Source organism: Chiloscyllium punctatum, chromosome 49 (genome assembly GCF_047496795.1).
Source record: "Chiloscyllium punctatum isolate Juve2018m chromosome 49, sChiPun1.3, whole genome shotgun sequence".
Classification (NCBI taxonomy): Eukaryota; Metazoa; Chordata; class Chondrichthyes; order Orectolobiformes; family Hemiscylliidae; genus Chiloscyllium; species Chiloscyllium punctatum.
Window position 1 is genome coordinate 8,213,939 of NC_092787.1, and position 12,648 is coordinate 8,226,586.

The 12,648-nt window shown below is 41.0% G+C and overlaps 1 protein-coding gene across 4 annotated transcripts in view; it reads left to right on the plus strand.

The window, feature by feature from the left end:
- Positions 1-12,648, plus strand: part of adgrd2 (adhesion G protein-coupled receptor D2) — a 150,960-nt gene that overhangs the window by 19,656 nt on the left and 118,656 nt on the right. For all 4 annotated transcript variants that reach the window (XM_072566238.1, XM_072566237.1, XM_072566236.1 and 1 more), the window contains exons 8-10: positions 3,667-3,948; positions 4,684-4,795; positions 8,789-8,918. In XM_072566238.1, coding sequence (XP_072422339.1) covers positions 3,667-3,948; positions 4,684-4,795; positions 8,789-8,918 — 524 coding nt within the window. The remainder of the gene's footprint in view (positions 1-3,666; positions 3,949-4,683; positions 4,796-8,788; positions 8,919-12,648) is intronic.

Below are 12,648 nucleotides of genomic sequence, written 5' to 3' on the forward strand. Positions count from 1 at the left end.
CACAGCCTATTCAGCCTCTCCCTGTAGCTCAAATCCTCCAACCCTGGCAACATCCTTGTAAATTATTTCTGAACCCTTTCAAGTTTCACAACATCTTTCTGATAGGAGACCAGAATTGCATGCAATATTCCAACAGTGGCCTAACCAATGTCTTGTACAGCTGCAACATGACCAGCTGTACTCAATATTCTGACAATTAAAGGAAAGCATACCAAACGCCGCCTTCACTATCCTATCTACCTGCAACTCCACTTTCAAGGAGCTATGAACCTGCACTCTTTTGTTCAGCAACACTCCCTAGGACCTGACCATTAAGTGTATAAGTCCTGCTAAGATTTGCTTTCCCAAAATGCAGCAACTCGCATTTAGAATTGAACTCCATCTGCCACTTCTCAGCCCATTGGCCCATCTGATCAAGATCCTGTTGTAATTTGAGGTAACTTTCTTCACTGTCCAGTACACCTCCAATTTTGGTGTCACCAGCAAACTTACTAACTATACCTCTTAAACTCACATCCAAATCATTTATATAGCTGAAGAAAAGGAGCAGACCCAGCACCGATCCGTGTGGCACTCCACTGGTCAGAGGCCTCCAGTTTGAAAAACAACCCTCCACCACCACACTCTGTCTTCTACCCTTGAGCCAGTTCTGTATCCACATTGCTAGTTCTCCCTGTACTCCATGAGGTCTAACCATGCTAACCAGTCTCCCAGTGGGAACCTTGTCGAACGCCTTACTCAAGTTCATACAGGAAGCTAATCCAGAATCTGGTTTCCAGCATCTGCAGTCATTGTTTTTATCTCAAGTTCATACAGATCACGTCTACCACTCTGCTATCATCAATCCTCTTTGTTATTCTTCAAAAAACTCAATCCCACACATAAACCCATGCTGACTATCCCTAATCAGTCCTTGCCTTTCCAAGTACATGTGAATCTTGTCCCTCAGGATTCCCTCCAATAACTTGCCCACCACTGAAGTCTATGATTCCTTGGTTTGTTCTTACCACCTTTCTTAAACAGTGGCACCACATTATTCTGGATCAGTGGTGCTGGAAGAGCACAGTAGTTCAGGCAGCATCCAAGGAGCAGCAAAATCTTGAGCTGCTGTGCTCTTCCAGCACCACTAATCCAGAATCTGGTTTCCAGCATCTGCAGTCATTGTTTTTATCTCGTGGCACCACGTTAGCCAACCTCTAGTCTTCTGGCACCTCACCTGTGACTATTGATGATAAAATATCTCAGAAAGGGGCCCAACAATCACTTCCCTAGCTTCCCACAGAGTTCGAGGGTGCATCTGATCAGGTCCTGGGGATTTATCCACTTTTATGCATTTCAAGGCATCCAGCACTTCCTTCTTTGTAATATGGACATTTCTCAAGATGTCACCATCTATTTCCTTATATTCTATATCTTCCATGTCCTGTTCCACAGTAAACACTGATGCAAAATACTCGTTTAGTATCTGCCCTATCTCCTGCAGCTCCACACAAAGGCTGCCTTGCTGATCTTTGAGGTGCCCTATTCTCTCCCTAGTTACCCTTTTGTCCTTAATGTATTTGTAAAAACCTTTTGGATTCTCCTTAACTCTATTTGCTAAAGCTTTCTCATGCTTCCTTTTTGCCCTCCTGGTTTCCCTCTTAAGTATAGTCCTACTGCCTTTATACCTTTTTCAGGATTCACTCTATCTATCTGTCTGTACTTGATATACAATTCCTTCTTTTTCTTAACGAAACCCTCAATTTCTCTAGTCATCCAGCATTCCCTATACCTACCAGCCTTTCCTGTCACCCTAACAGGAATATACTTTCTCTGGACTCTCGTTATGTAATTTCTGAAGGCTTCCCCTTTTCCAGCCATCCCTTTACCTGCGAATATGTGCCCCCAGTCAACTTTTGAAAGTTCTTGCCTAATACCTAATGCCTAATAGAAGACAGAGTGTGGTGGTGGAGGATTGTTTTTCAAACTGGAGGCCTGTGACCAGTGGAGTGCCACACAGATCGGTGCTGGGTCTGCTCCTTTTCTTCATTTATTGGCCTTTCTCCAATTTAGAACTTCAACTTTTAGATCTGGTCTATCCTTTTCCATCATTATTTTAAAACTAATAGAATTATGGTCGCTGGCTCCAAAGTGGTTCCCCCACTGACACCTCAGTCATCTGCTCTGTCTTATTTCCCAGGAGTAGGTCAAGCTTTTTTTGTTGATTAGATTCCCTAAAGTGTGGAAACAGCCCCTTCGGCCCAACAAGTCCACACCGACCCTCCGAAGAGTAACCCACCCAGACCCATTTCCCTCTGACTAATGCACCTAACACTATGGGCAATTTAGCATGGCCAATTCACCTGACCTGCACATCTTTGGACTGTGGGAGGAAACTGGAGCACCTGGAGGAAACCCACGCAGACACAGGGAGAATGTGCAAACTCCACACAGACAATCGCCCAAGGCTGGAACATAAGCTGGGACCGTGAGGCAGCAGTGCTAACTACTGAGACACCATGCTGCCTTTCTCTAGTAGGTACATCCACATACTGAATCAGAAAATTTACTTACACAACTAAAATTAATCCTTCAATTAAAAGAAGCCTCATATGAATGAAAAACCTAGAAAAAAACATCCTACGACAAAAGGTGTGAAAATTACAAAATGGAGACATCTCTTATATTGATGGGATCATTTCAGCAACTCGTTTAACATCTCAGTGGGTTATAATCCAGAAACCTGGGTTTGTGTTCTGGGGACACTGGTTCAAATCCCAACATGGTGAAAGTGGAATTCAAGAAAAATCTTGATTAAAAAGCAGCAACTAGATAAACACTGTTGATTGTTTAAAAGCCCATCTGATTCACTACTGTCCTTATGGGAAGGAAATCTGCCATCCTTATGTAGGCTGACCTACATGTGACTCCAGACCCAGAGCAATATGGATGATTATAAACAGCCCTCTGGGCAATTAGAGATGGGCAGTAAATGCTGGTCTCACCAGTGATACTCACATCTCATCAACAAATAAAAAAGACAAAAACAGAAATTGCTGGAAAAGCTCAGCAGGTCTGGCAGTATCTGTGGAGAGAAAATCAGAGTTTGGACCCAGAGCATTAACTCTAATTTTCTCTCCACAAATGCTACCAGACCAGCTGAGCTTTACCAGCAATTTCTGATTTTGTTTCTGATTTCCAGCATCTGCAGATCTTTCTGTTTTTATTGAGTAAATTAGAAAAAAAACTGTCTGGCAGTAGAGGTGTGTTTCAATGATTAATTACCGGACTTGTCATTTTGTCGGAAAGGATTTCCACATTATGTTCAGTTCCTTTAGTTGCATTAATAAACTACCACAATACGCCATCGGCCACTAGACCCTGTCATAAATCTAATGTATTTGCATATAATGTTGTACATGATGATCTTGTAATACAGTGGTAATGTCCTTATCTCTGAGCCAGGAAGCCTATTTAAAATTCCACTTGCTTCAAATGTGTAGTAGCATCTCTGATCAGGTTGATTAGATGATATCTATAATGTTCATAGTAATAAAGACTAAATTAACCTAATGTTGTACACAAAGATAATAGCTTGTGACTTCTTATTAATTGCCCAAGTAATGGGGAAATGAATACAATGAGGTGCTCACATGAATTCAATTAATGTAAACTCTCTTTGCGCAGGTTATTGAGTACATGTCACTGAGTAATGCAAAACTTGTACCTAATATCTCTGAAGCTGAGACTATACTGAAGACAGTACAACATGTTCTGAGCATAGAAAATGTCACTTTGCAACCCGCTGACATGCTAAGTGTCATACGCTTGCTACAAAACATAGCCAACGTGAAGCCACATGTAAATGACACACAGGAGGCTTTGGAGAATGTAAGCCGAAGCTTCATCCACATAGCCGGGGAGCTTCTTGATCAGCACAATGCAGAGAGGTGGACTGAAATTAATGAGGTAATCAGTCATATTTCTTATTGAACCATTTGAATTAGGGAATGGAAAATATTTCAAAGAGTAACCTGGTTTTCACACAAGGACAGGTCAGTGTTCAAACCACAACAAAATGATCATTTGCTTTGCAAGTGTTCATTTTAGATAATGTAAAGTTTGGCAGAATCAGTATTGGTAACATTTCAATGTGTCAGTAGGAAACAATTCTGAAAAAAGTTTAGATCTGAATAACGGGAGTGATTTAACCTTATTCACAGTAAGAAACAGCAGCTAGTTTCTCATTAGGCTGTCCCTGCATTAATCTCATTGGGGGCCAGAAGTTAAGTTTAATTTTTTTGTAAAAATCAATAATCAGCAATTAAAAATACTGCCTATTGACGTGTCATTTTAGTTTATCTATGTATTGACCTGCAAATCAATTGAATTGTCACTGATGGTTCTGTCTGTTGTGACAAAAGTGGATGGCTCGAAGCTGTTAACGAGGAGGTAGGTTGGAAATTGAGCTGCTGTGAACCACTCATTCACAACTCTCACATATTTAGAGAAGTCCATTATCAAGGTTTGAAAAAGGAGTCTAACAGTTTACTTGCTTACCTAAGAATTTTAGCTAGTCTAATAGTGGTGGAAAAATAATTATTAAAGCAGGGAAGTGTGTTTTTAAGATACTTGAATATTACATTTTTTTTGTAAATAACAAAACCTTACACTTTATTAATTTTTAATTATCTTTGATCTTAGATTGTTCAGGGTCCAATGGCTGTAGTTTATGGTGTGGACAGATTGATGGAAAATCTGAACAAACTGCTCTCATCTGACCAAGAAAATATAGTCATTAGAAGCAAAAACATCAGTAAGTAGAACTATCAAGAATCACCTGGACCAAATGTTTTTTCAGCTATTAGATGAAAAAATATATATAACACAGAAAATAAAATTCTACCGGCAACATTGAAGGATGCTCCTGTTACTTTACAAATCCATTGGTTAGCCTTGCAAAGTTATTTGTGCTTGACATTTTTAAAATAGCCGAGAGGTTATAAACTTACAAAAATAAACATGGCATTCCAGGTTTTAGGGCCGTCATGTACAAAAACAAGAATGTTATTATATATCCGTAGAAGTCATTAATAAGGCTACAGTTTTGAGCATCTACTTTCAGAATGTTGTCAAGACCATGAAGACGATACAGAGTAAATTTATTGGCATTATTTAGAGAAATGCGTGGTGCTGCATTTTGGAAAAGCAAATCAGAGCAGGACTTACACACTTAATGGTAAGGTCATGAGAAGTGTTGCTGAACAAAGAGACCTTGGAGTGCAGGTTCATAGTTCCTTGAAAGTGGAGTCACAGGTGGATAGGATAGTGAAGGTGGTTTTTGGTATGCTTTCCTTTACTCATCAGAGCATTAAGGAGAGGATGAATAGGTGGGGTTGTTTTCCCTGAAGTGTCAGAAACTGAGGGGTGACTTTGTAGAGGTTTACAAAATCATGAGCGGCATGGATAGGATAAATAGAGAAAGTCTTTTCCCTGGGGTGGGAGAGTCCAGAACTAGAGGGCATAGGTTTAGGGTGAAAGGGGAAAGACATAAAAGGGACATAAGGGACAACATTTTCCTACAGAGGGTGGTGGGTGTATGGAATGAGCTGCCACAGAATTTAAAAGGCATCTGAATAGGTCTATGAATGGGCCGGGTGCTGGCAAATGGGACTAGATTAGATGAGGGTAACTGGTCAGCATGGACGAGTTGGATTGATGGGGCCGTTTCTGTGCTGTATATCTCTATGACTGTAAATATACGAGATATAATCTTTTCACCTTAGTTCCTGTCTGAACAATGGGGGACCCTTGTTAGTTGGGAACCTGACTTAGTGATTTTTCTTCCAGTCATAAGTTGGCCATTGCCATTATGTGCCTAGTGCTCACTTACTCCTCTGAGAAAGAGTTATTTCTCCAGGAAGCTGCAGTGACCTGATGTGAGAGCTGGACCAGAGAGCTGGAGCGTCCTGTCAGATTGGAGCTCTAATATGTCAATGGAAGAAACTCACTCCCTTGCAGCAGGAATTCTTTGCTTATAAGACTTGCTTCTTGACCTTTTGCTCAGGAGAGTCATTGAGTTAAAAATCACCACAACACCAGGTTATAGTCCAACAGGTTTATTTGGATGCACTAGCTTTTGGAGTGCTGCTCCTTGTCAGCTCCCTGCTGTAAAACTAATACTTCCAAATAAACCTCTTGGATGATAACCTGGTGTTGTCTGAGTTTTAATTTTGTCCACCCAGTCCAAAACCGGCACCTCCACATCATAGAGTCATAAAGATGTACAGCACGGAAACAGACCCTTCAGTCCAACTCATCCATGCCAACCAGATATCCTAAACTAATCTATTCCCATTTGCCAGCACTGATATGTGAATGGTGGGGTACTTAGTGGCCTGAAATTGAGGAGAAGGAAGTTGGTGCTGTAATTCCTCATCTCTCAGAAATGTATTTGTAATGAGAGAGAATTGCATAGGTTCTGCACTGTGGACAGGTTTGTTTAGTACTTGTTTAGTACCTCTGCCTCTTTCCTGATGAAGGACTTTTGCCCGAAACGTTGATTTTCCTGCTCCTCAGATGCTGCCTGATCTCCTGTGCTTTTCCAGCACCACTCTAATTCAGAATCTGGTTTCCAGCATCTGCAGTCATTGTTTTTAACCTTGTTTAGTACTTGGTAGTACTTGAGCCTGAACCAGACTGACTGAAATAGAATGTTCCTAACCATTAATATAACTCACCTTGATATATGTGAACAGTTAAGGAAAAATACATTAAAAGGAAGGCAAATTAAGGTTAAATAAAAATGAGCAATAATAAGGCTGAACTTCTACCTTTGTTCTGATTCTGCTGAGTATACAGAGCAAACCGAATATTTGTAAAGATCTAGCTTGATAGACCATCATCTTTAAGAGAGTATAAAGTACGGGAAAGACAAAAGTAAGGAAATAAGTTGTAACGCTCCAGAAATAAATTGAAACTCCCAAAATATCCTTTACTATAAAAACTTGAATAAAACTGACACCAATAATCATGATCAGTTCTGGGATTTACAAATCAAAGAACAGGAACCATCAAATCTCATTCTAAAAGATGAAAGTTTTAATCTAGGATTGTTTACTGTATCACATCTCCATGACACTGGACTCCTTTGACTATAAGTTTGTGAGCGTGATCTTAACAAACACCCGATGAAGGAGCAGCGCTGAGAAAGCTAGTGCCTCCAAATAAACCTGTTGGATTATAACCTCGTGTTGTCTGATTTTTGACCATGACTAAATTGGTACACTGAAGAAGTAATATCAGTCCAGATATTCCAATCAGTTTTGGAAGCCCTGGACCGAATCTTAATTTTTTTATTTGGCCAAGTACAAATTGTCTTGAGTTTTTGGGAAGGTTTATTGCCACAATGTCTAATGGGTTCACTCACCTTATCTTACCAACATGCCTCATTAATTACCAACCATACCACTATAGTGTCTGAGGTTTCACTCCATCTTACCACACACCCCTCCTGGAGCAACTTGCCACTCAGAGAATATCCCAGAATTGAAAGGAATCCCTTGTGCCTGCATCACCTTTAAAAGCCTATTGTACACCCGGACGAACCCTGTCAGCATGAAGTTGCCCTGCTCAATTGCAGACATTTACCCCAGCATGGCCGAAAGGGAAAGTCATTGCCAAGCATAATGGGCAAGATTCTGGAGTTGCTGCTAGTCTTCCTTCTTGCCCACAACCAGCAGTGGAGGTCACGTCACCAGACCATGCCACCCTTGTTTGAGGTTCCTGAGTGGGTTGTAGCAGTTTCACCTGTCAGGAAGAATGCCCAGTGCTGTAGGAAGAAGGTCAATGTCCTTCTACCCTACAGTATGAGTGCCACCATCTTCTCTGTTATATTTCACACTCAGTATCTCTCTGCCACTGTATACACCTCCCACCATGCTCTGTCACTTCCACTAATGCCTGCAACACCTTTCCTCAGTCACTGTGATTTATCCCAAGCCCTAATACCACTAACCTTGCCTACTGCCTATTTACTCACACATCTCCCCAGTTGCTCCAACAGTATTGGTGTGTCATCAATTTCCATCTCCTGTAATACCTGCCTCTCTCTCCTACCAGGAGGAAAGCAGCCCATGAAAGGTCAGAAAGAGTCAAGACAGATGATGGACTACCTTTATGATGAGAGGATCCAGACTCTGTCTGTCCTGAATGTGGCCTGGACTGGTATCAAAGGCAACCTTTGACTTACTGTACTGGGACTCCCTAAGCGAAAGCTATCCCTCTTGAATGAACAGAGGCATGATGACAATTTTAACATGCTTCATGGTTTTGTGTCTGCACTAAACAGTATGGTAGGAACAAGAGGAATATGAGCATGGTAAATTTGTTTGATAGGACAAAATTCAAAAAGGCAAAGCAAGACAGGGATGCTGTTAACATTTGTGTAATCTCCGAATGACTGAACACTGAGAGCAAGCTCAGAAATGCAGCTTGGTCAAGTCCATGAGCTGACTGCATGTCCCTGAGCACTCAGTGTCCTTTCAGCAGCTTCACAGTTAGAGTTGCTGGTGCAGCCTGAGCTGAAGCTTTCACATGTAAAAATGTCATGTAAGTGAATTGGAAAGGTGCTATAAGGGGTGCCCGTTGTCTGCAAAACATACACCAGTCTTACAACAGTCACTTTCTCAGCACGTTTGTAGCTGGTTGGGAAATGTTAAGACAAAATTCAGTGTTTGGTTCAACACTTTCACAAAATGTTTTTAATTGAGCCAATTCGTTCTATTTATTGTTTCACTCTACTTTTCAGAACTTGAAATCACGCAAAAGATACTCACCAATTTTACAAATGACATTGATGTCTATATGAGTGATATGAACAACAAGTCAACTGATCAAATAGGACTTCCTAAAGAAGCAATTGATCGACTCCAACAAAGAGGAAAGTATTGCTTATAGGTGTGCTGTCTTGTTTATATGTAAAAATGTGAATAACATTCAATGCAAAAATGTACTGACATCAATTTTCTGATATTTTCATATGTCACTCGAGCCAGTTTGCCAGCTATCATGAAAACTTCAAAACATAACGAAATCCAACAGAAAACAAATGTTTAATGACTTTAGATTTGGAACAGAACAACTGTTTAGTTAGATGATTGTTGGATGATTAGTTTAAATTCTTGTTTGTTAAACATTTAGGCCAAATCTTGATATTGTCAGAAGTTTAAATGAAATCTTGCAAAATAAGTTTAGGAACTCACCATGACACTGGATAGATTAGCCCAACAAGTCCACTCCAATCCTCTGAAGAGTAACCCACCCAGACCCATTCCCTTACCCTATACTTACCTCTGACTGATGCGCCTAACACTATGGGCAATTTAGCATGACTAATTCCCCTGACCTGCAGATCTTTGGATTGTGGGAGGAAACCCACACAGACACAGGGAGAATGTGCAAACTCCACTCAGACAGTCACCCAAGGCTGAAATCGAACCCAGGTCTCTGGCACTGTGAGCCACTGTGCTGCCCGCTTGGTATTGAATTTATGGACCAGATTTTGCCACAGTGGCAAGTAATAAGACTAGGCCTTTATTTTGTAGTTGTACCTATATTTGGCCACAAACGTTCTGTGATTTTTTTCACTGGAACTCTTTGTCCATTAAAGAAACAAAAACATGGCACTTTTGGCAGGGGCCATGGAACCTGTGTAACAGGGTAATCACCAACGTGTCTCTTTATTCATCAGAGTGAAAAGTCATTAATGAATAACCGAGAATGTGAACCAGGAATTGTCCATTAGAATATTGAACACAATGTCAGGTCAAACACAGAAATGAAAAAGTAATGGATGTAATTATTAGATTAATAGAGAAAGAGAGATAAGAATCTAAAAGAAAGAAAAAAAAATTAAAAATAAATGTAAGCTAATAAAATTAATCCTATCTGAAGGAATGGTGATCCATGTTTGTTGAAATTATTTTTCAGTGCTAGAAAGTTTGGCTATATTTAAGTCTTGCCACCTAGTTACCATTTCACTTGTGATAGAATGAGCAGGCCCTAATGTTTCTGGTAAGTTTTGTGACTGTGTCTGGCAGGTACAGCAACTTTTCACTGCATCCTGTGTTATAATGATGTGTCTCCCATTGTAATACCAGTGCCACACAGCCTTTGGAGCATCTTAAACTGAAGCTTCCTGATTTCCATATTTAGCTATGCATGTGCAGACACTTGAAGTTGCCATATGATTTAAACTTTAATGAGAGTGGGCACTGTTGACTTCCTGTTGGTTGCTTGTTCTCTATGTCTCTGTTTATAAAGGGGCTGTGGTAGTGTCCCTACCTCTGGATTAGGATGCCCAGATTCAAGTCTCATCTGCTCCTTAGATGTATCAGAACATCTGTAAAAGATTGGTTAGAAAATATCTATAAAGCTCAAGGTCTAGATCATGTGGATCTTCATTGGCTTTTTTGACCTTCTGTGCTACCTCCAATGATTTGTGGATAATGTCTGGGAATCCTCATCTAACCATTATTACAAGTACACAAGGCTCATGTCCAGCTTTGTGAAGGACAACAACTCCCCCACCCTGTCAGCTTTGCATCTAAATCCTTACGTGACAGATTGGATAAGTGATTTACCATTTGTTTAAAATCCCCACAAAGGCGAACTGACCCATTGGGCTTCACAATCAGTACAGCTGGTGCTGCCCATTCTGCAAACTGGACTGGTTTGATGATTGCTTCACTTCCTGATTTCTGCCTGTACTTTTGCCTGGGTGGGCATTGTCGTATTGGGCAATTGCTTCCTGGTCAACTTGGATCCTTTGATAGTCCCCAGACTTTCCTGAAAAATCTCCAGGTCTTTAATTAGGACTTCACTCAGGCCGCCATTTTCTAATCGAAAAATGTTGAGCCAACCTAGGTGAATTTTTCTCAACTAATTCCACCCCATCAAACTTGGGCCCGAGCCTTTTACTACAATCAGTGGGAACTGAACCAGCTGCTTCTTGTATGATACCTCAATGGAAGTTGTACTCATAATCCGTAAAGGTTCCTTGGTATAGGTTCTCGGCCTTACCAAGATCTTGCACAAAGGGTTGGAGTCCAGCATGAATTTTGTTAAAGACTGATTCTGTGATCACTGAAACAGCCGCACCTCTGTAAAATCTGGGTGACCATTTATCCAGACGTTTATTTTGGTTGATTTTAATTTGGATGTTGATAAGCAATTTAATTGTTTTAAACCAAATGTAGATGAACTTTCCAGGGTGTACACCATCCTGGGTACCGGCCTACGGGCTCTCTGACTCAATTTAGGTCAATTGGGATTCTTTTGCTGTCTTGAGTCCGTGTGCCAGCAGCAACTACAAATGCTTGCTGGCCCAGATCCTGAAGAAAGTTTTAACCATTTGGCTGAGGCATGGCTTTGTTTTGGGGTTTTACTGTGGGCTGACCTAGAGTCCCCTTGTTCAGGCTGTGTCCTGAGTGCAGCTATGCAATTTCCTTCACTTAAATATTGTCCCCCAAGCTCAGTCAGACTGGCAAGCCTGTCCACTTCCATCAGAATAGCCTACAACTCATAGGCTCCACTTGCCACATTTTCCAATGACAAAGCCTGTTTGAAGTCCAGCTGGGCTTCAGCTAGAAGGTGCTTTTGAATGGTTACATCATTAATCCCACTCTCGTCGCCACTGAAATAACTCCACATAGGCTGGTATCTGGTCACCAAATCCCCCTTTATTCACACATGGAGACTCCTTGATATTCATCCAACTCCCTCAGAGTGAGCTCTGAGTGAACAGATTGTCTGACACTCCTGTTCTGACCTGTCAGCCATGGCTCCCTGATTGGAGCTGTTAATCTGGTCCAATCAGGAAACTCATATTCTAACGTTGACCTGGTTACGAACATCACACCAACGCATTCAATTGTTAATAAGGTAAGCCCTTTATCCTTGGATTTGATCAAGTAATTTGAGCTTTTATAATATGGTTTTAAAGGAAAAATCCAAACTCTAAAAAAAGTATTCCAGATTTAGTCTCACCAAGGCCCTGTAAAGCTGCAGTTAAATCTCCCTACTTTATTTTCCATCTCCTTTCTAACCCACCATTCTACCTGTCTTCTCTTTGTGGTTTCCAGTACAGGCAAATGTGTTGCATGAGAAGCCTGAATGCTAATCCTAAACTGGTTGTTAGCCTAATTCCCTATCCCTGTCAGGCACTATACTGTGGGTTTCACAAACACAGGCTAGTTAATTGCAGTCAGTACCTTGCTTGTTGTGAACAGGGGTGTGCTGTTTGACACAATCTGCTAGTCTTTGGGTTATGCACCTTACATCCCTGGCATCATACTAACATTGAAATTCATATTCCACATTACACATTTATATAATAGGCAGAACATCTTTTATGGTTTGACGGCAAAATCCATATAGCAGTGAACATCGCTCAATGCTGTGGGATAATGGTCATGTGAAACTAGCTACTTTCACTTGTTGCTCAAACCTTTGCAGTGCTTTACCCTTCCAAGGTGATCTGACACTGGTGGATTGGACGATGTTGCTAGATTGTTAACGATAGTAGGACCCGTTGACCAATTTCTCAACTCGGACATCCAGGAATTTGAGTGCAAGGTGGGGCCCAATCTCTGACATCTCCAAGTGTGG